The following is a 23,915-nucleotide window of genomic DNA, read 5'->3' on the forward strand; positions in this document are numbered from 1 at the left end:
TCCACAGATCATTTATTTCAGAAAAAAATAAAGGATATCAGTATGGAGTTATTCTTGTGCCAATAAAAATGAACGTAGCTTTTCAAGAAACTAATGAAAATATAAATTGAAACTAAATAAATTATCTCTAAAACTGAAAAAGAATAAATCGCAGGCATTTTTTTACTTCGTTTTTAATACACTGCATGTTTTGCTAACTATTTCTCATATTTCAATTGCTGATCTGAGCTTACAAATGAAAGAGTTTTCGTTTACGCTCCCTGAGTTTTCGTTCGCCGTTCTGACACATTTCTCTCGTGGGGGCGGGGCTAGTAGCAGTGTGTTCTCATTGGTTACTGAGCTTTTGATTGACAGCTTCGTGACCTGGAAGTGAAGACGTCAGTGGTGTGTTTATGTGTGGATGTGAGCGTCTGTAATCGCAGCTTTCTATTTCATTTTAGTGATATTAAGTTTATATCTGTATTTATTTGCTGCTACACTATATTGTTGAGATGATTTCTTATAGAAGGAACAGACGAATGATATTTATCATTAGTCATCGTCGCTATATCAGGAGGATACTGGATAACGTTAGCCTACTCGTGGTAAGTCTGATTTTTTTTCATTAATACTATACTAATACTATTTATAATACTGGCTTTTTTCCGGTGGAGAGGCATTTTAGAGCTCAGTGAGAGCCCATAACATTATACAGCTGTGTTGTCTTGATTTAACTGTTAGCCAAATCATTACATGACTTGTTTATCTACATTCGGTTACAGTCTTCGATTAGATCATATTTCCCCCCAGCCACCCCAAACAACATTGAGCTAGAGTAGGCCTACTGTACAGTATCTGTACTGTATCAGTCAATGACCGATGCCATAGGACCAGAGCGCTGTCAATCACTGTCTGATTCAACTTTGGCAATGTAAAGCCTTTTTATGCTGATGCTGACAGAGGATGGAGTGATAGTACCAGAGATCCACTGTCCCTATCAGACAATAATCTTACTTTGTTCAGACACATCACCTTTGAATGACTGGGATCTTGATTTTCAGACACCTGATTTATTTTAATATAAACTAGCAAATATTTCAATTTCCTCTAGATTAAAACAAACATAGTTCACAAGTACACAAGAGGTTTTACTTTATTCTTATTAATCTATGCTGATCTTGGATTAGCATACCAACATAATACCAGCATATGAATGTTGAGGGGATAGTTCACCCAAAAATACAATTCTCTCTTATTTTACTCACCCTCATGCTGTCCCAGATGCATTTTACTTTCTTTCTACAGATAAACACGAATTAAGATTGTAAGGAAAGTAATCCATCTCTGTGAGTCCTAAAGACGCTTCAAAAACCGCACACAGTGAGCGTGACGGTAATCCATGTGACCTCAGTGGATGAATCAATGCCTTCTGAAGTCAAACAATAGGCTAGATAAGAAAAATACTAATAATATGACTGTTTTAACTATTAAAAATCACTTCTGACCAACTGTCTTACGTACATGAGTTACAATCCACTTGTATTATGGACTCACAGAGATGGATTATTTCCTTAAAAATCTTTGTCTATGTTTATGTCAAGAAGAAAGTCATATACATCTGGGATGGCATGAAGGAGAGTAAATGATGAGAGAATGCTCATGTTTTAGGTGGACTATCCTTGCACTGCTTGTGTCCAGTCACTGCTTTGTTACTTGTACTGCAACAGGAACTGCTCAAAGAATCATTGCAACATTTAAAATGTATATGAATTTTTAAAATGTATTCTGTATTTGTAATTGTGCATTTTGTATAGTAATGTATATCATGAGAATACTGTGCATCACATGTATATTATGCAGTTAATGTTTTGTGGATTCTGGTCTTTCCTGTCACAACATAATTGCATCCAAGACCTTCACTCTGATACTTGTGTATATGCTTTAGTGACAATAAAGAATGTAAATTTATTTGAATTCATATTTTCAATTACATTCATTTAACTGGTTGTATAATTCACAATTGAAATGGTTGATGATTGTTAAAATATATTTACAATTTTAAATGTTAGAAGATGGTGTTAATTAAATTAAATAACTAAATACAATTATCAATTAAAAAATGGCAACAAGAACATTCTTTGTGTGACATTTGTAATGAAATGCCCTTTGAGGTCTGTATCTAACAGCAGGCCACAATTGTAATTTTCATATTGTTTAAATTCCTCTTATTTAAGTGATCATTAATTTTGATGGTGTTAACGTATATCATGCTAACAATGAGTAGTGTGATGGCCATGGTTGCCAACCTTGATTACCTGGTTGAAGTTTGACTTTCTTGACGGCTGAATATATCACACACGTTTGCTAATATTCTCTTTAAATTGTAACAGCTGAACCTAATCAGAGCCTAACATGCAAAAGAATCATCAGGAATAAACAAATATTCTACGAAAAAATCGGACACTACAATATTTTAAGTATACAGTAGCCTACTTTAATTACACCTGAATAGACTGAATAGATCTCTTGTGCTCCTAAAAGCTTCTGCCAACTAAGTAGTAGCAGCAGGTAAATACAGATAAAATTAAAAAACAAACATAACTTAATATCACTAAAATGAAATAGAAAGCTGCGATTACAGACGCTCACATCCACACATAAACACACCACTGACGTCTTCACTTCCAGGTCACGAAGCTGTCAATGAAAAACTCAGTAGCCAATGAGAACACACTGCTACTAGCCCCGCCCCCACGAGAGAAATGTGTCAGAACCGCGAACGAAAACTCAGGGAGCGTAAACGAAAACTTCAGAAGCGTAAATGAAAACTCTGAAAGCGCATTTGTAAGTTCAGATCAGTGATTGAAATATGAGAAATAGTTAGCAAAACATGCAGTGTATTAAAAACGAAGGCAAAAAATTTGCCTGCGATTTATTCTTTTTCAGTTTCAGAGATAATTTATTTAGTTTCAATTTATATTTTCATTAGTTTCTTGAAAAGTTACATTCATTTTTATTGGCACAATAATAATTCCATATATCTGAACTGAAATACTCGATTCTGATTGATTTATTACACGATTCTGTGGAAGACTCGATTCTGATTGGTCAATCGCGCCATCCAGCGTTATACCCACTGATCTATATAGAATGACATATATGTCATTATTATATAGATCAGTGGTTATACCCCGATAACAACCACTAAAAACTAGTAACACAGGCTCATCAGGCAGGGTTTCTATCATTACTGAAGTCGGCGGAAGTTTTGCGTTTGGTGAGCTAAATATTAAAAGTCAGTAGGCTATAGTCAATATTTTGTGTATATAATTAGCCCTATGTCATCCTGTAGCCTATCGCGGACTCGCTCTCTCCGGTTTCATAAAAACGCAGCTGCTGCCATTTTACGACTATTGTTTTGTACACTGTAGCATAGGCCTACTGTAATCGGTTATAATTTAACAAACAGTCACAATTTTAAAACAGTTTAATCTCAAATCAATGTCTCTTATCCTCATAATTATTGTGTAATAAGTGGTATGAGTATGACTGCTACCATATCCTTTAAATCTAGCAACTGCTTTTTCTACAGAAGCTTTGCATTTAACGAGCTAATGAAATATTTCAACTCAGATCAATATTTCATGTCTAATTATTTACTTATGTGGCAAGTAACGTTAGCCGTGTAATAAGCGGGATAATGTACATCCAGCCGGTTGTTATCACAGAATAAACCCCGCCAGGGTGATCAGGACCCTGGCGCAAAGTGGACATTATCCCTTACATAGTGGTCTTATTTAACTTTTTCCCCGCCAGCGATTTTTTTACAAAGTTGCCAGCCACCGCCAGCATTTCTGACAATTTTTCACAAAACTGTCATGACCCCCAGAATATTTTGTTGTTTGAATATCTGAACATGCAATATATCAAAGAAAGAGGTCCTCGATATGCTAAAAAAAGGTTTTATTCTAGCTTCATGCATTCTTTATTATCAACACTTGAATGTGAATAAGTGTAATAAAAAAGCAGGCATTTTGAACAAAAAGCTGAGAAAATCACGTTTTTTTCAGACTGCAGCAAAAGACTACAATGCTTTTATCGCTTGTTTTTGCTCCTTTTTTGCCTGTGTTTTGATCCGGAGATTTTGTACGCATTCAGAAGTTGCGTAATTTAGCGCCCCATAACAGTGAAAACATGGAAAGTCCGAATTGTTTCAATGGCGGGGAAGCGTTGTCTCATAAATCACGGAAAATTCCGTCAATTGCAGGGAAAGAGTTACATTATTCATATTTACGAGTTGAATGCACATGAATGCTACCACATTATAAAATGGGAAACTCTGAACTCAAAGTTTCCGACTTGAGTTGAGGGCGTGTCAGTGAACAATATGGCCGACGCTGGAAGCAATCCACAATGCAGAAGTGATCGATTAATGTGCAAGACCTACGATTCATTTGTCGCTAGGCTATATATAACTAGAAGAATAACAAAGGTCAGTAAACGCCGGTAGAACTATTTGCACAAAAAGCCAGTGTGTTTATGATTGCGATAATTAAAATAATCACCATAAGTCAGCTACTAGTACGGGTGCTACTTTCATGTCTCTCGTTTCACTCTGCCGACTTGTTCTTTTTTTGTTCTTTTTCATACAAACGCAACTAGCAACATGTTTCATCTCACTTTTTACTTCAATGAAAAATTAGCCTACTCTTCTGCTCAAAATACTGCCTTCTTTTACTAAAAACAAAGCCACTTTATTTACATATTTGCCAAGGGGCAGATGGTGCAAAGCCTCAACAGGCTGGTAAACATTCTACACCATCTCCTTCACTATACTCAAATGGAAAAAGTGCTAGTGTCTTGGGACTGTGAATGAGAATTCAAGGAGATATTCACTTCTTGTTGCTCTCTCGCGTGTGCCAACCTTCTCCCCCTGTCTCCAAAGTCTTTGGCACACTTCAATACATGCTGTCTGAAGGAGGAACCAACGAAGGTGTACAGAACAGGATTTAGACAGCAGTGTGTCAATGCCAGGCTCTCTGTGATCTGAGTAGCCCTATCCAGCTCTTTACTAACCCCACAGTGAGTAACAAACGTATACATGATGTCAACGGCCCGGCAAAACTTCACCACATTGTAGGGCAGCTGCGTGACCACAAAGACTCCCACCATCGCCAGCAGCACACGGATGGACCTCCACTTCCTCCACCTCCTCTCCTGAGGGAGCTTCAATAGGGTTCGGCCTACACAGGTGTAGCAGAACAACATCACTAACAAAGGTAGCAAGAAGCCTATCATGACCTCCACCACCTCCAAACTAGCTTTAGCCCTGAGCGCCATGTCTGACGGATACATTGCAATGCAGCTTTTTTTATGAGGAAGCTCCCTGACCGTTGAAAACACCAAATCAGGGACTCCAAGAAAAAATGCAACAGTCCAGACCACCAAACAGAGTTTTCCACAATGCTTCTTTTGAAAAGCGCACGCAAGGCCTCTGTTTCTGACTCCCGGCATCAAAGCCAGGTACTGATCCATGCTGATGTTGGCCAGGAGCATCATGCTACAGGTGAAGTTGATGGTGTACAGGGCAGATACGAGTTTACAGACGGTGACCCCGAGCTTCCAGCCGTGGATGGCATCTGCAGCCCAGAAGGGCAACGTAAGGAGCAGCAAAAGGTCTGCCACAGCCAGGTGAAGTATAAATGTGTCAGTCATCGTTTTCAGTTGTTTGCAGTACGCGTACACCGCCACAACCAGAGCGTTCCCTGCTAAACCTAGCACTAGAGATAACCCGAAAACAGCTGGGAGGAAGATCCTCGCGAAGGAGCGCACGTCACCCTTCTCACAGATGGTCTGATAATCATCGTAGCTGAAGTTGGAGCTGTTGTTTTCGTACTCGGGGTAGTCAAAATAATGATCCTCTGAGATCTCCATTCTTCCTTTAAAGCTCTGAAATTAAAAACAATAATTTGTTTGAATTTTTTTAGTTTTAATGTGCAAACAGACATAGCAATTATCAAGCAGATGTAATGTTGATCTTTCTTCCAGAAAAGCAGAGAAAAAGCATATGGTTACCAGACAGTTTTATTGCTGCAGGCGTGTAACAGCACCTTCATTCCGAACATTCCCACTCGGCTTTTATCAAGTGCCCTTTTTCTATGCATGCTTAAAATGACAGATAAACTGAAACTAGAGATGCATATCAGTTAAGCTTTGGAAATCCTTTCCAGATTTCCTGTGTAATCCAACATGTGCTCAAAACAAGTTAGTTTCTGTTTAGAAAGTGAAACAGTGTGAACTTTCCATAGAAAGTGTGTTTTTAAATATATTTATATAAGAAAAAGTGAAAATCGTAACATCTTTGATTCTTTATATTTTAAAATTCTGGAAACAAATGCTTTCACAAATTTTTGAGATAATACTGTAAACTAGTCAAAGCCTATACCGTAAATTAGTGTTATTTAAATTAGGCTTGAACCCAAACATGTTATTTTCAGTAATTTGGAACATTAAACAACACTGATCTGCTAAATGCTATAATTATGCGAATAAGTGCTATAATTATTTTCAAATAGCAGATTTGCACATTTTAATACAGTCATGGCAGTTTATCTTAATGTTCGCACAATTGCATACTCTCTGTTCAAGACTAATCTCACAAACAGTGTGCAATTTCAGCAGCCAACATCTGGATCATATTAAACTTCTATCTAAAAACAAAACAATTCTCTGAAACTTATAATACAATGTTTCTCTTACCTTGTAGGATTCTAGGTTTTGCCTGAAGGCTTAGTAGATTGTTTCTGTCTGCTCTTCCTGTGAGAACAGAGTGTGTTTACTATGACTCATGCATGCAGAGCTTTACTCCCACCTCACCATACTGTGCGAACGTATCTGTTCTAATGTACAAATAATCTTTTATGATAATCTCCAGCAACTGTCCACAGACATGCCTTTACATTCGTTTTACCAAGAACATCAGAGCGCATATGACATAAATGTAATGCACAGCCACAGCATATTCATTTGAAACCTTGTTTCTTTGAATATGGTCATTTAGGATATTCTTATGCATACACATTATTTTTTGTGTATTTTTGTTAAACAAATTATTATTATTTTTTTTATTTTTATTCTGCTATAGCTTGGTCAGAACTGCTTTTTTTTTTTTTTTTAGAAAAAAGTGCTGTTGACTTTTTTTGTAGTCTTACATCTGTTCATTGTATATACCTATGTAAGAGCAAGTTGTTGCTTTTGCATGGTTGCGTGTGGTTGCTATTTTGGGTTTAGTGTGAAGGCAGTGGTACTGCATACTTGCCTCTTTGTGATTGCATACAAAATGTTTTTTTTTTCAGCACATTTTAGATGCCTAAATTGCAACAAAGTGAAATGCACAGGAAATAGTTTGGTGTTATTATAAAGAATTATGCAGATAAGGAAGAGAGGGTGTTGCTTTTCTGTTAAATTTGGACCGCCAATGTGTTTTGACAAGTTCCTGGCAAGAAACATATTATTTTGCATGCTTCTTCAAGCTAACAACTTGTCTGGCACATTTAACTGGCAGAACCACTCAAATACAAAGGGGAGTGATAGTTATGCAGTTCACATCTCACAGAATCCATTAACACACACATAGCTTCTCGGACTATTTATGCTTGACAATATCAACATGTCATTCTTTTCATTCTTCACTACTCCCTTAAACCCCACAATACGGCCAAACCTCTATGGAAAGTTATACACAATAAAGAGTGACATTTAAACACAAATTCTTTATTTTAATTAAGAGATAAAGATCAACAGACATCATAAACATTGTGAAAAGCCAAACTGGCTCGAGTGCTCATCTTTTGAGTAAATACTGCCGCCTAGTGATACCTTTTAGACTTGCAGAAATTGGAGACTCCATTTCAGATTATTACTCAACTACATATACAGTACTTGGAGAAAAAGAAGAAAGCTATAGAAAGATAAATTATTACTTTCATAAGCATAACCTGAGGCTGAAATGCTTTTTATGAAACATGGTGTTGCTCTATATGCAATCCCTATTTTTTCCTGATTCCGGGAACCTGTAAGGAGAGAACATCTGTTAAGCCTAGTAGCATTTTTTCATATTATGTAAATATGTTACAATGTGTTACCTGGGAAGGAGCCTTGAATGCTTATAATGCTTTAATTTCCTGGTCAGGGTCTTTTTCCTCCGGCACCTTCATCCCTTTTGACACGGGCAGTCTCCTGAGTTAGGCAAATAATAAGTTCAGTGTAAAGCAATTCCGTGTATATCTTTAATATAATGTGTTAAAATGGCACGTTGACAGGGTGATCAGAGGATAGAGAATACCTTGGGAAGATCAGGTAACTTTGCTAAAAGGGTGTTATATGCCGGGCGGGGTTTTTTCTTTTTGTTCTTGCTTTTGCTCTGCCTCTTGGTGCGATAAACCTTTAACCGAGATAACCAAATGGTGAGTTCAGTGTAAAGTCAATATGTTTTTAGAATATAAAATCATGAAACTGGTGAAGCTTGTGTTGATAATGCTTTATAACTCAACCTTTTTCTCCATTTGCCTAGTCTTTATATTATTTCACTATTTATATTTTAGTGTCATGAGAGAGGAGAGTGAATACCTCTGAATATTTATCGTCCTCTAAAAGGGTCCAAGCTCCACGTGGCCCTTTTCCGTCCTCCTTTAGATCATTAAAAAGAATGAAAATATTAATTTTCTGGTGACCCTCTCTGCATTGTGGAGCATGTACAATATGGGGGCAGATATAGCTGCAGGTGAAATCTTTAAATGGTTATTTTGTAATGTACTACTGCCATTTTAGTAGTCATCTAAGAGAGAGCTTGATTATGGCTTGATTATCATCCAAACCCTGTAGGGTTATTTCATTGTGAAACAGCAGCAACTGGAAAAATCATCTCACAAGTTGTGCAATAGTACAAGCTACTTTATTAGATGTGTACTTACACTTGATGTATCAACAACTTCCTTTGCTGAATCTTCCACAGTCTGTCGTCGTACTCTGTTCATCTTTAAACAATCATTGTTAAAAGAGTAATTATGAAAAAAAAAATCAAATATATTTTTTATTTGATACACACACTCAGACAAATGATCCTTCAGTCTAAGCACTAATAGAGCTTCCAAAATATCTGCAGAATGGTTTCAGTGACGCATGATCTTGGTGTCAGAGTTGTGCGAGGACATATGAATCTATTCAAAACCATTCAAAACAGTCAGCATGGTTATTGTCTATCATACCTGTCAACATTGCTCAACTGCTTAATAATGGCAGTATTTTAAGCATAATTGCTAATGAAATTAGGTTACACATAAGCCATTGATGCATTCTATCATTTTGCAAAAAAAAAAAAAATCATGATCTGCCCCTTAAAGGGATAGCTTGCACAAATTTTTTAATTCTGCCATTATTTACTCGCTAAGTTGTTCAAAACCTGAATGAGTTTCTTTCTTCTGCTTAACACAAAAGAAGATATTTTGAAGAATGTTGGTTACCAGTTGATGGGACCCCATTGACTTCCATAGTATTTGTTTTCCATACAATGAAAGTCAATGTGGTCCATTCTTCAAAATATCTTATTTTGTGTTCTGCGGAAGAAAGAAACTCATACAGGTTTTTTTGGGGTGAACTATCCCTTTTAAACTTCCTTATAAGCCCAGTGATTGACCTCAGTAAAGTACTGCCAGCAAAGTTTATCCCTCACCTGAGGCTGATGAAGATCCGGCTCTTCAAAGTTAGGAGGGATAATCATTCTGCTATCTGCATCGTCTTCCCCATGAAGACTGGAGATGAGCAGGCTGAGACACAACAGCCCTAGCTGCACACTACCCTTCATCCTGCTGATTTCTGCAGTCCAAGTGCACTTCATCTCTGCTTTATACTCACACAATCACTACCAGATGTCTAAAAAAGGGGCAGTAACATTTTCCCTGACGAAAATGTTTTGAAATACACTTGCAGGTTTGAACAACAAAACACCCTACTTAGGCATGTAATGATCTGCATTCTGCTGTCTAATACTGGCACGCAAGATGATTTATTATGAGTGATTTGTGTGGCTGAGGGGCTATATATCTCTTAAGGCTGTGTTTTGTCATCCAACTTTCGGTCTTGATATTGATTTATAACTTCATTACAGGAAAATAGATGACGGAATGCAATTTGTTCCTGAAACGAAGGAAAACAATAAAGTAAAAATTGATCTTGAAAAGAAGTAAGTCTCACAATGGGTGGTGAGAAAGAGCAAGGAGGAGGAAAAACTCAGGGTACTTAGCCCTTTCTGTGCCATTGTTTTTAATCCAGCAGACTGGATCTACAGTAGCCTACATGTGACCAAGCTTAAGTCTGAAAATGCTGGAATATTAACTTGCCTTACAGTCTGAATTTGCAGTGACATGGACATGGAGCAACAGCAAAACAGGACCATATACTTCTCTGCTGAAACCAGTCTAAGATGGTTTGTTGGTTTTAGCTGGTTTAAGCTGGTCTCCTCTGACCAAGTGACCAAAACTCATATAAAATTATTACAACAACATCCAACTGAAGAATTAACCAACTGATTAAGACCAGAAAATGAGCTTAGGTAGATTTTAGACTGGTTTAAACTTTGAATAACTGTGAAGATGTTCTTTAATTATTTTGATATGTGTTTGACTCCTAGTATTTGATATGTGGTGGGTCTCTAAAATGGCAATTTTTGTTGTTTGTAAACGTTATATTACCAGGATAGCATCTGTTTGAGATAAAATCTCTTAAAAAAAAAAAAAAAAAAAAAAAGTGGCAGCAAAGAGCACAAGGCAACATATGCAAACAGTCAAACAATTTAAATAATATAAATCATGCACTATAATATAAATGAAAAATCTGTAAATCAAATCACGTATACAAACAAACAAAAAAATAAATACATCAATCAATCGTATCATATCATCATTATTGTTTATGGTAAACTTTTAGGTTATTTGGATTAATTCAAATCAGGCCTATTTTTAATTAATGTTAGGCCCTACTATTTTTTTTTTTCAAAACTAACACACTATTCTCAATATGGTATCAGCGGCTTCAACACGTCCAAAAAGTGGATTAGCAGCACTGTTGCAGCATCGCAGTCTCCTGGTTAACCGGAGGTTGGCAGATTTGAGGTCTCGTGGTCGTAAATGGCATGAGACCACAGTAGGTGCACGCGCTCTGTTTCTGTGCCTTTTCACATCAGACACTCTTGAATTTCTTTTTTCAAACTTGTCAAAAGGTTAACTTCGAACATGTCCGAAAGACACCGAAAGCCGACCGTATTGATTTGAAGCGGTCTGCGGACATTTATAATGATTTGGTCTTCACATGTTGACAGCTTGGCAGTCGCTGGTCGAAGAAAGCTTACGTGAGAGACTGAGGTGAAGAGACGCGACGGTAAGTTTCGCATCTAAACTAGTTCTTCTCAGTATAGCCTAACAATTACATGTAGGCTATCCACTCCAGTAAGTTTTTATTTTATTTTATTTTATTAAAGGCAGATTTTATATAAATGTGCCTGCATGATTAGTCGTATTACAGCAAATAAAGCCTGTAATAACTTTAAGCTGTCTCATGTAGGAATAGACCTGCATCTTGTAGAAAAGTGGTTTGCTATCCAAACTCAGCAGGAACAGCTTTTTGTGATCTTACTGTATACTCTCGTTTCTTTCTGAGAGCTCGACGTCGACTTAAGCAGTCTCAAAGTCTGGTTTAAAGGGACAGTTTACTCAGAAATTAAAATTATTTCATCATACTACTCACCCTCATGTTGTTCAGCACGTTGTATTTTCTTCTTCTGTGGAGCTCAAAAGGAGATGATAAGCAGAATGACAGGTTCAGTCACGATTCACATTCATGGTGACTGAGGCTGATGGTAAATGATGACAAACTGTCCCTTTAATGCATTGACACTTTCTGACGGATGAATTGTAGTTAAACTGTAGCTCATGGGCAAAAGCTTTGTGTTTGCTTTCACTGTTGGCTCAGCAGATTTCGAGGTTGCTGTGAAAGATCTGTTAGTTTTACAGTGCGCCTTCAAAAAGGGTTTGTTTTTGTTTTTTAAATTGTTGTGTTTGGGACACCTGTGTTATTTTAGTATTATTTACACACTATTATCATATTTATTCATATTTTGAATTAGCATTTATTTCTGTATTTTCAGTTTTCATTATTTGAAACTTTTTTATTATTTTTATTTAAATATTTCTATTTAAGTTTCATTTTAGTACTTGAACTTACACATCTTTTATTTAAGTTCAAGGCAACTTTTCTCATTTTTAAGTTCTGGTTTTGCATTCAATATTTATATTTATTTCAGCTTTATTTCAATTAGCAAAAACAATTTTTAATAGTTTTAGTTTCAGTTAACAACAGTAACTACACTGGGAAACACTAGCTTCCTAAAAATAGCTTCCATTTAGATTTTCTTAAACACAGGCATGTGTTACAATTGAAAAGTTATTTTCTTTTTTATGAAATGCCAGAATTATAACAGTGGTCTCAGATATAATGTAAAAACACATCCACAGCAGTGGATAAAAATGGCATTGTTGGGCTCTGGAATCTCAGGGCCCTCACAAAGTGTGTGCCTTATTTCAGCTGAAGGCTGATTTAACAACCTTATGCAAGAGCTTTTACTTTGGACTTTTACAATAGACTGCATTATGTTGATTTCATAATGAAACAATTTTAGAATTAAAATTGTTTTGTCTTCAGATTTACTTCCCAGCTGCAACTAGCTGCCACTATGAAGCATTAACCAATCCATGTCAAAGTATGAAATAAAAAATGTCATACATAAAACAATATCCGACATCTGTAAGTTCAAACACATTATAAAGCCAGCTGCTTTTTTATTATTATTATTTTTTATTATTAATTAAATTACTATTTTTTTGCTTCCATTACTGTCCTCAGCTAACAGTCAGGACAGGGCAGGTATCTTATTAGCTCTGTAGAGGTGAAGGATGGGGAGTAAACTGGATCTCTCTGGTCTGACGGATGTGGAGGCTGAGCATGTGATGCAGGTGGTGCAACGGGACATGCAGCTGCGCAAGACGGAGGAGACGCGGCTCATGTGAGTCTCATGCACCCTTCTGCTCAGAACTACTTTGGTTACATAATAATGTGTGTATAATATGTATATAAAATAATAGTACACTACTTTTCAAAAAAACATTTTTAAGAAATTAACACTTTAATTCAGCAAGGATGCATTAAATCCATCAAAAGTGTCAGTAAAGAGTTTTAGATTGTTACAAATTTTTTTTATAATAATGTGCTTTCAGCATAAATATTTTCAAAATTTATAACAATAAGAAATGCACCAAATCAGCATATTAGAATGATTTCTAAAGGATAATGTTACACTGAAGACTGGAGTTATGGTTGCTGAAAATTCAGCTTTGCCATCACAGGAATAAATTAGAAAACCATTTTAAAATTGTAGTAATATTTCACAGTATTACCGTTTTTACTGTTTTTTTTTTTTGATCCAACAAATGCAGCCTTGCTGAGCATAAGAGACTTCTTTCAGAAAAAGAAAAAAAATCCACTTTTCAAAATTTTTTCAAAATCTATTTTAAACAATCTATTTTAGCATCGTCTCCCTCATTATGTCACCCAAATGGCATTCCAGTCATCGATAGAGAGCATGAGGAAGTTCCCATCATTCTTTGTCATACTTTAAAACAAAATGACAGGAAGGGCCCTCCCTTCCCACTTTATCCGTGACTCACTTCCCTGAGCCCACCATGAATATGGTTTCAGCCTTAAGGGAATCTGATTCTGACCTTTAGATACAGATACAGTATTGCAGTTTTATCAATCAGGAGAGACAGATTCATGTTGTGTCGTATGAGACCAATATTTCTACCTTCACAGGTATTTTCAGACCCTTGCTGCGTCCAAAATCGCATACTGTTATAATAGGTACATTTGGTTTAAAACTTGCTTTGTGACCATTAAAAAGTATGTTCTATATAGTCTGAATGAAGTATGAATGAAATTCAGACATCCACCATGTTGCCACTGTCATGTGACCCACGGGGTTAGTTGCTATTTTCACTGCTATTGCTAGGCATGCCTACTTTCATACTTAAATTTTTTGTAAGTATAAGTTTATATGCATATAATACTAGCTATACGTATAGTTCAGTATAGTGTCCCAAACAATGGACACTATATCCCTATATATATATATCACTATATATATATATATATATATATATATATATATATATATATATATATATATATATATATATATATATATATCTATATATCTATCACTATATATATATATATATATATATATATATATATATATATATATATATATATATATATATATGTATATATATATATATCACTATATATATATATATATATATATATATATATATATATATATGTATATCACTATATACATAACCCATTATCTTTATTTAGTGAGTTTAATGTATTTAGCCTGTAATCTCTGTTTGACCTTCTCTCTTCCCCTCTTTCCTCCATTGTTTTGTCTTTCTTTCAAAAAAGTATGGCACATTGGCACAGAGAAGCACATTCCTCATCACTGTACTTTGGGGTGATAAAAACACTTTGGTTAATGACTTTGTTTGGTACCAGGATTTTATCTGACTTGCAGACAAGCACTCTGGCTAATCTCTCACTCTGTTGTTGGAAATGCTTGTTTGCTGGAAAAGAAAGGAATAATTTGGAAAAAAACAAACAATTCCTCAGTGTAGTTGATTTCATGCTTTTAGGCAGTTTAGATAAGAAAAGCAGAAACACACTGGCAGTGTGTATGGCAGTTATGTAGTCACAAATAAAGACTCCTCAAATTCTGATCACAAGTGCACACAGGAGACACATTTGAGATGCGTGTTATTAATGGCCAGTGTGAAGATCTGTCTTGGCTGTCCACTTGTATTTGGATCGCTTGAGATGGATGTTAATATCAGGTGTACACAGATCCTCTATAATTATAATGTTATAATGTTTAGTACAGTATGCATTAGTTCTTTCAGAGCTCCAGGAAACAGTAATGTATTTATCCAATTAAGAGGATTGGGTTTGGTTAGCCTACAGCAGGTGTCGGCAAATAAGTTTGGCATCGGGCCAAAAAAAAATCTTCGCCACTAGATGGCGGGCCAGAATGTAGTCAAAGGATAATTTAAGAAATGAATTGATGAAAAATGCAACTAGAATTACAGTGTCTTTTGTAACTGGTAGTGAGCTGTTACTCTGTGTTAAAGGTAGGGTATGGGATTTGCAAAACGGCCGGCAGATTTTGAAAATACACAACTCAAATGGTCCTACCTTCTTTCCTCCAACGCTGGCCCTGACTCCACCCATTCGACGCGCAATGGATGGGGGGAGGGGGTACGACCGTTTGATTGACGAACTTACTGTCCAATGATTCTAGGTGGTCTTGGAAATGATTGGCTGGAGTTTTTCGAGTCCTGCCCGTTCCACAGATGATTAAATTGCTTAATTTTCATTTCAGTGCTTCTAACCCAGTGGCTGTAAGTGGGTTAGGAATAGGATTTCAAGTGATTTTGAAAAAATGGACAAAAAAGAGAATCACATACCCCACCTTTAAATCTTGTAGTAGTACAGTCATTAACAAAAAGCCACATTTGTGTGCCGGTGTCCTGGTTTTAACCTGGATAAATTAATAAAGCAGTTGTGACTAGGGATGAGTCACGAATTTAGAAAATTTGATTAGTTGATTTAAATGTAGAATATCGAATAGGCTGTGCGATTATTGTCTAAAAAAAATGTTTTCGGTGCTGATGAGGTGGCGGCGCGTTAATGTATCAGTGTCAGATGCAATAGTGAACGCGCCTATAGAGAGAAATTTGTTTAAAATATATATATTTTAAAGTTATTTACTAAGACCCACAATTCTACAAAAAAACTTAAACCATCTCATTTAATGCAGACAGCATCTTTTTCTTTTCCCAAGCGTGTTCTGCCTGCATGCATCTAGCTTTTCAATATCTTCTCTGACACCTGGTGAGCATCTCTGAATTTCAAACAGGACTGAGTGAGTTATCAGAGAATGGAAGAGCACAAAAACAAGATTATTAGAAAATACCCTCTGTATAGAGGGAGGAAAATTCACAAAGAGAGACTTGCTGAGCAACATGATTTGAAATGTAGTTAAAAAAACCTGGAAACCAATTAAATGCATTGACGAGGCATCATATATCTTTTCTTAACCCTTATGTGCTGTTGGGGATGTTTTCATCCACTATGGGGTATTTTTTAGTCTAAATTTGGCCATAACTTTCTCTGTGTTTCAGCAAATGGAATGATTTTTGGTGACAAATCTTATTTTGACACATATTTTGGGAAAATGCGTTGAAATTTTTCAAAAACTCAAAAGTACACTGTGGGCAAATTTACTACCCTTTCGTTATGTTTGTGGCTGAAAACAGCCACTACTTTAAACTGCTGTAAAAATATATCAGATAAATATTTTTTTCAATTTTTTTTGCATAAATCTATTAATCAACCTCAGTCCTGCTCAAAAATACTAAATGTTTAAAAAAAATTCAGGATTTTAACTCTTTAATTGCCAAATTCGTAAATGATGTCACTGATTTGGGAAAAAACACACACAAAATGACTCATTTTCAATATAAAATGTGATTGTGGACTGGATTTTTTTTTACCTTTTATCACAGTCTTGGACATGTCAAAGATTAGAAACAACATTGGTTTTGATGCATTGTTAGTTTTTGTGCAGCATCAGATTTTAACTTTTTCTCCCTCATTTACTGTTCGTGGCTGTTTTTGCCCCATTGACTTCCATTATAACCACATTTTTTGATTGCAAAGTCATGACACCATATAATTATGCATTTTTGATTGTTGGTGGTTTTCCCTGTTGGGAAGAGGTAAAATTTGTAATTTTTACTGTTGATAACCAGGTGGCACCATTAACCCTTTAGATAGGCCTGTGCAAAAAAAAGCTTAGTTTCTGGCTTTTACATGGAGTTATATGGAGTTTATATGGAGTATAATAGCATAATAAAGTGTGTGTGTGTGTGTGTGTGTGTGTGTGTGTGTGTGTGTGTGTGTGTGTGTGTGTGTGTGTGTGTGTGTGTGTGAACTCACCTTGATGCGTCTGAGAAAATCAAAATATGCACCTCAGCTCTCAGAACTACATGGAGTAAACAAAAACAAAGTAAGTGTATTTATGCATCTGCTGCCTTTTGATGGTGAGAAATGCAGACTAAACAAAAACAAAGCAAGTGGATTTAAACGCGTGCATGCAAGCCTGCTGCTCATTTGATGGTGAGAAGAGCAGCAAGCAACATGAGAAAGGGCTTGACTTGTAGTGAAGTTTTAGAGATGATTATGCAGCCTGACCCCTCCAGCGAGCTGCATGATGTATCGTCTTCCCCCTCTGACACCACAGACTCAGGAGAGTCAGATCCTGATTTGGATGTGGCACCCTCATCATCCTCTCTAGCTTCCACTGAAGGCGAGGAGGATTCGGAGGATCCTGGATCTGGGTAGATTGGGAGAAACGGCGAAGTGTGGTTTTCCACTAACGCGGAGACAACTCCCTTTCTTCAGCCTGCCAGAGGCGTGACTCCAGGGCCGACGCGCTATGCCATCACAAAGCATAGTCATACATGTTTGTATGACTGTACAAACATGTATGTGTTGACGCAAGTCATGCTGACAATGAAGTCAATCATCTCCTCCATAAAAAACAGATTGAACACGGAATCCATGTTCTGGACCTTTGCGATGGCATAGCGCGTCGGCCCTGGAGTCACGCCTCTGGCAGGCTGAAGAAAGGGAGTTGTCTCCGCGTTAGTGGAAAACCACACTTCGCCGTTTCTCCCAATCCACCCAGATCCAGGATCCTCCGAATCCTCCTCGCCTTCAGTGGAAGCTAGAGAGGATGATGAGGGTGCCACATCCAAATCAGGATCTGACTCTCCTGAGTCTGTGGTGTCAGAGGGGGAAGACGATACATCATGCAGCTCGCTGGAGGGGTCAGGCTGCATAATCATCTCTAAAACTTCACTACAAGTCAAGCCCTTTCTCATGTTGCTTGCTGCTCTTCTCACCATCAAATGAGCAGCAGGCTTGCATGCACGCGTTTAAATCCACTTGCTTTGTTTTTGTTTAGTCTGCATTTCTCACCATCAAAAGGCAGCAGATGCATAAATACACTTACTTTGTTTTTGTTTACTCCATGTAGTTCTGAGAGCTGAGGTGCATATTTTGATTTTCTCAGATACATCAAGGTGAGTTCACACACACACACACACACACACACACACACACACACACACACTTTATTATGCTTTTATACTCCATATAAACTCCATAATACTCCATGTAAAAGCCAGAAACTAAGCTTTTTTTTGCACAGGCCTATCTAAAGGGTTAATGGTTCCACCTAGTTATCAACAGTAAAAATTACAAATTTTACCTCTTCCCAACAGGGAAAACCACCAACAATCAAAAATGCATGATTATATGGTGTCATGGCTTTGCAATCAAAAAATGTGGTTATAATGGAAGTCAATGGGGCAAAAACAGCCACGAACAGTAAATGAGGGAGAAAAAGTTAAAATCTCATGCTGCACAAAAACTAACAATGCATCAAAACCAATGTTGTTTCTAATCTTTGACATGTCCAAGACTGTGATAAAAGGTAAAAAAAAATCCAGTCCACAATCACATTTTATATTGAAAATGAGTCATTTTGTGTTTTTTTTTCCCCAAATCAGTGACATCATTTACGAATTTGGCAATTAAAGAGTTAAAATCCTGAATTTTTTTTAAACATTTAGTATTTTTGAGCAGGACTGAGGTTGATTAATAGATTTATGCAAAAAAAATTGAAAAAAATATTTATCTGATACATTTTTACAGCAGTTTAAAGTAGTGGCTGTTTTCAGCCACTAACATAACGAAAGGTAGTAAATTTAAACGATGCACAAGGGTTAAAATATTAAACATAACCCTTGATAAGAACAATTGTTGATTTTTAGTTTGTGTTTAATAGTGATAAAGACTACGATAATGTAATGAGGATGGAAGTGAATGAGCCGAGAATGTGTGTATCATGCGCTGTATTGTCTCTTCATAATTTCTATTTCTATTTATTTTATATCTTTTTTACACACTTTCCAAAAGCCCCTTGGGACCTACTTAAATGGGCTCTGGGGTATGTGAAGTCCTGGTTGGGAACCATAGATCTAAATCAGCTTTTGTAAACCATCTAGAGAGACCCTAGAGTCCTCCATCTATCCATGCACTCATCCGTGACTTTCCAGTTCATTAAATCAAATATTTCAAACAGATGGCAGATTCTGATATTTTTGTGATTACATGTGATGGAACTGCTCACAGAACATACTGTTTCTGCACAGGCATTTTGGCTTGTAGGACACTGGGTCATTTTGATCTAAGACCATTCAAACAATTATGACAAGACATTTTATTTTATTACATGCTAATCCATTTATTATGTAATGCATACTACAACTATATGACTATTTGTTTGGTTTATGTTTTTGGCCTTTCTTTATTGGCATCCAAATCTGATGTGATTCCTGAGAGTTTATTTAAATTGGAGAACTAGTTTTGTCTCAGTTCTGTCTATGCTAAATCTCCATAAAAAAGACTAGCCACAACTGCATTTGACAGATTTGAAGCCCTGTCATATGAGATTAGTACATGTTTTCTTGCATTGCTCTGAAGTGAGCTATTCCCAGCATACCACATCTTGTTTTATCAACCGCTGTGTGTTATTGTGTTACAATACCACTGCTGATCTGTGTTAACAAGATGTTCCAGGAATAGGGCATGCAATTGCTACATTGCTGGAATCTTTGCGCTGCATAACACAGCAGTAGATTTGGCTCATTGAGATTGATCTTTCTTGTGTGTGTACAGAGAAGCTCTAAATCCTCATGCAACATTTTTATGAGATTTAATTTAGACTTAAGTACTGTACAAATAAATATACTCTAAATTTTGTAAATGTTTGTAAAATTTAATTTGAACAGTAATCTCAGCATAGCCTTTGGAAGAAAAAAACCCACATAGAAAACAACAAAAATACATTTTAATGTTGAAAAAAGAAATCCATGTTATGGCAAAACATTTATAAATGTCCTGTCTAAATAACTTCACAATAAAAAACTTAAAACTAAAATCAGTCCATTTAAATGCTACAAGTGAACTTAGTCATCACAACAATATAATGTACAGTATACAAAAATTATATATTGTGTGTATATATATATATATATATATATATATATATATATATATATATACGTATAACCTGTCATTAAAATAGATGCTGCTCTGACAGATGACTTAGTATAACATATTGGAATCAGTTTCCCCCTGTTCATCACACCTGCGCCCAGGCTGGCTATCTGGCATTGGTCACTTAGTAGAAATTCTCTTGGATCTGCACCTACTGGCACAGGACACCTCTGTTGTTCTTTGCCAACGGTTTGCTTTGTAAACAACAGACCATGTTTCGGAGAACTCGGTGGAAATGGCCTGCCGAGTATCCAATTATAAGTTCAGTGGAAAGACCCCTGATGGGGTATCATCATAGTACATGATTGTAGGAACATGAATAAGATCCTGTTCCATCTGTGAGAATTTTTCAGCTATTTATCTTTTGTGCTTTTCTTCTGTTGCTTTAAATTCATCTTGCCACTGATTGAGTCAAGACAAACTGGTGGAAGGCTGTTTGTAATCTCTAGTCTGTATCTGTAGGGTCTGAATGTCACATTTAGAGATTAATATACAAACTACATGCATCTTGGATTAAGTGCAAGAATTGTTTTTTTTACAAGCATATGCATGCACAAAATGTTCTCAAAGGTTTTGGCACAAATATGGCTCCAAACTATTGCTATGTGCACACATAGACTCAAAAATGCATTGTCATAAATGTATGCCAAGCCCACAGTCTCAAGACTAGTATCCCTGTGAAGTATTACACTTGCTTGTGAATCATACAGTCTTTTTTTTTTCTTCTTTTTTTTCCATTTTGTTTTATTTCCTGCCTGTCTGTTTTTAATCTGCTGAGATTTTCCTCAGTTCCCCTCTCTTAGTGTTCACTGGAGCCGATCTGTTCATGCATTGGCATTGTTTGGAGAGACAAGTAAATGCCACACCTCAAGCAGAGGTGTTCAATACAATGCATCCTTTCTAATTTTTCATCCCTCTGCTCCTCCTGTCAGCTCCTCTCTCTGTGAGTCATAGGTTTGCTTTTAGAATAATATGTATCATCATGACACATTATTTAAAATGATTTCAATTTCATTATTTAATTTTAGTTTAATATTACATTTGTAATATTTTTTTAAACCATTCCCTTTTGTTCACATCTGTATTAACTATACAGATGAATAAGGTCAATAAAAATTAACAATATTCATAAAAGTTGACATTGACAATTAATAATCTTATTATTGCAGTATATTTTGTATTACTTTTTTTCTGTATTCACACTTGTGAACCGCAGGAAATCCCATGATGATATTCAGATCAGCCATACAGTCATGATGATATTCAGGCCAGTGTGATATTGCTGTTAGAAAACACTTTGATGAACTTCGTTAATAGTAATACTAAGTAACTTAGAAATTTAGACACAGTTACTTTGTGTAATTTTGCAGTACCTCTCCAACCGAAGTCATAGCAGAATTAACTGTTGCACATCTTTGAGCAGCACTGAATGAATCTGATGAGTGAATGATTCAATGACTCATTCATAAACGCAGTTGCTGAATGAATCAATGTAAGCTCCAGAGTCACTTAAAAATCCACACCAGTAATATACAGACAGACCTCATATGTATGTGATGAATACATATGATGGATACATATGGTACGTATGATGAACATCTGTTTAATTGAGCATCATAAATCTAATGGACCTAATCCAAACAAAGTGTGTATGTGCTGGTTGTTGGCTGCAAATAGTGTTCTACTACATAGTATTGGGTCTCTTGTCTCTTCGCTAAATGTCAGAGCAATTTTGCAGAATTGCTCTCATCTCTGGAGGCTGCAGTACGGCTGGAAATCCTGACAGATTTAAGACGTTGAAGGGCAAATGCAGTGCATCTGTCAACACGCAGATGTCATGTGAACATAATCCACTTATGGGGCACTACAGCCCGCTTTACATAGAGATTAATTGTGAATGGTTTTTAATGTGTCCTGCTTAAACTCAGACAAATATACATCAGCTTATGTATCATTTTCATAGTCGCATGCTTTATATCACGTTTTTCTTTTTTATACTCCTCTCTCTCTCTCTCTCTCTCTCTCTCTCTCTGTCTGTCTCTCTCTGTCTCTGTCTCTCTCTCTCTCTCTCTCTCTCTCTCTCTCTCTCTCTGTCTCTCTCTCTCTGTCTCTCTCTCTCTCTCTCTCTCTCTCTCTCTCTCTCTCTCTCTCTCTCTCTCTCTCTCTCTCTCTCTCTCTGTCCAGTGGAATGAAGAAGGTGCTGGTTGAGGAGGGCAGTCGGTCTGTTCTGCTGTCACGGCAGCACAGGTTTAATAAGCGCTGCTGCATCCGCTGTTGTTCTCCCTTCACCTGCCTGCTCAACCCCAAGCGTTCCTGCCTGGACTGTTGCTACAACGTCTGCAAGAGATGCTGCACCTACAGTAAGAAGGACAAAGGCTGGCTGTGCTCCGCCTGCCAGAAGACCAGGTCAGTATTGTCGTGTCGTGGTTTGAGCTGTTCAGGGGGCTTAAGTGGGAAACACCTGCAGGTTAAAGGCTCATGATGCTTCTGTTAGTGGTTGGTATTAGGGGTTAAAACTAGGGGTGAATGTTATAGTGAAAGGTATTGGTTATTGGTTGATATTAGAGATTGTTTTATTTCTAGTCAGTATTGGATATTTAATTGTGCATGCTCATTTCTACAGTATGTTTACATTTTACATTTATATTACCTTTATCATCATCTAATGCTCACTTCAAGCAAATCTTTAAAAACACTAACAATTTAATAACACAGCTAAATATAATCTTTATATTTTATTTTTATTTATCTTTATCTTTATAATGCTGTGATGCCTAAATTCACGTGTAACATTTACAGTAAGTACACTTCAAGTTTAGTTACAGTAAAATTTTAGTTTATTTTAATTTTATTTTAATATTTAGACAAAATAATATAGCATATCAGCCAGATTGATGTTTATTCCTAGTAAACACTGAAGACTGAAATCTGTTTTCCTTGTACAATATATGGGTTTTGTTTTTTTTACGCATTTAAAATATACTAATTTGCATGATGTAGTAAAGTGCACAGTTATTCTAAATCAATCTAAACTAAATCTATTGTAATTGAAAAGAGCTCAATTATTTTCCTCTGAAACAACAAAAACAACATCCTGAAGAGTTCAGGACTAGTTCTGTGAATGGATAGTTTTAATGTGAAAATGTGCTTGCTTTTCTGCTGTGACTCTCGTATATGTCAAATCATATTGAGCATCTGTTCGGGCATGTTTATACTCATGGTTTAATGAAAGACAGTGCCATAACTGTTTATAACAGGGCACTTCCATTAAGGGGTTCAGTATTTTGATACTACACACATCCACTCTAGATTTATCTCCTCCGTTGTCACGTAGTAAAACTGATGCTTATTCCAGTTTTCATTTCAAATATCAGTGTATTAGAACATTACTGAATGGAAGCAGACAATTTCGATTTTTGCTGTGTGTATAGACAGACAGGTATATACAGTATGCAGTAACCTATGTACTGTATATGTTGCTTATTTTGTCTAGTCAATTACATAAATGCATGAACCAGTAATTTCCATTAACAGAATAAAATGCCTTTTTCTTTTTTTGTGGGGAAAAATATAATTTGTCCCCA

At 36.3% G+C, this 23,915-nt stretch overlaps 3 protein-coding genes across 8 annotated transcripts in view; 1 reads left to right on the forward strand and 2 right to left on the reverse strand.

Annotated features, from left to right (window-relative positions):
- The first annotated feature begins 252 nt into the window (after nt 1-252).
- The window catches only part of myripa (myosin VIIA and Rab interacting protein a), a 37,997-nt gene continuing 14,334 nt past the window's right edge, over nt 253-23,915 (forward strand). For 3 of the 6 annotated variants that reach the window (XM_084120901.1, XM_084120905.1, XM_084120906.1), the window contains exons 1-3: nt 11,036-11,412; nt 12,934-13,093; nt 22,516-22,737. In XM_084120901.1, the coding sequence (XP_083977027.1) occupies nt 12,984-13,093; nt 22,516-22,737 (332 nt within the window). In that variant the 5' untranslated portion in view covers nt 11,036-11,412; nt 12,934-12,983. Of the gene's footprint in view, nt 585-11,035; nt 11,413-12,732; nt 12,835-12,933; nt 13,094-22,515; nt 22,738-23,915 lie in introns of those variants that run through there. The other 3 variants (XM_084120903.1, XM_084120902.1, XM_084120904.1) reach the window with 3 other exon arrangements.
- Nucleotides 583-11,923, reverse strand: ackr4a (atypical chemokine receptor 4a). Its single transcript, XM_084120912.1, has 3 exons — nt 11,779-11,923; nt 6,739-6,795; nt 583-5,928 (listed from the first exon to the last, which is right to left on the reverse strand). The coding sequence occupies exon 3, from the start codon at nt 5,911-5,913 to the stop codon at nt 4,816-4,818; it is 1,098 nt and encodes a 365-aa protein (XP_083977038.1). The 5' UTR covers nt 5,914-5,928; nt 6,739-6,795; nt 11,779-11,923; the 3' UTR covers nt 583-4,815.
- Nucleotides 7,737-10,886, reverse strand: LOC311087583 (uncharacterized protein). Its single transcript, XM_084120913.1, has 6 exons — nt 9,710-10,886; nt 8,952-9,014; nt 8,608-8,667; nt 8,324-8,422; nt 8,124-8,217; nt 7,737-8,051 (listed from the first exon to the last, which is right to left on the reverse strand). The coding sequence occupies exons 1-5, from the start codon at nt 9,872-9,874 to the stop codon at nt 8,167-8,169; spliced, it is 438 nt and encodes a 145-aa protein (XP_083977039.1). The 5' UTR covers nt 9,875-10,886; the 3' UTR covers nt 7,737-8,051; nt 8,124-8,166.

The sequence above is a fragment of the Abramis brama genome, assembly GCF_963993115.1.
Source record: "Abramis brama genome assembly, chromosome: 7".
In the NCBI taxonomy this organism is placed as follows: domain Eukaryota; kingdom Metazoa; phylum Chordata; class Actinopteri; order Cypriniformes; family Leuciscidae; genus Abramis; species Abramis brama.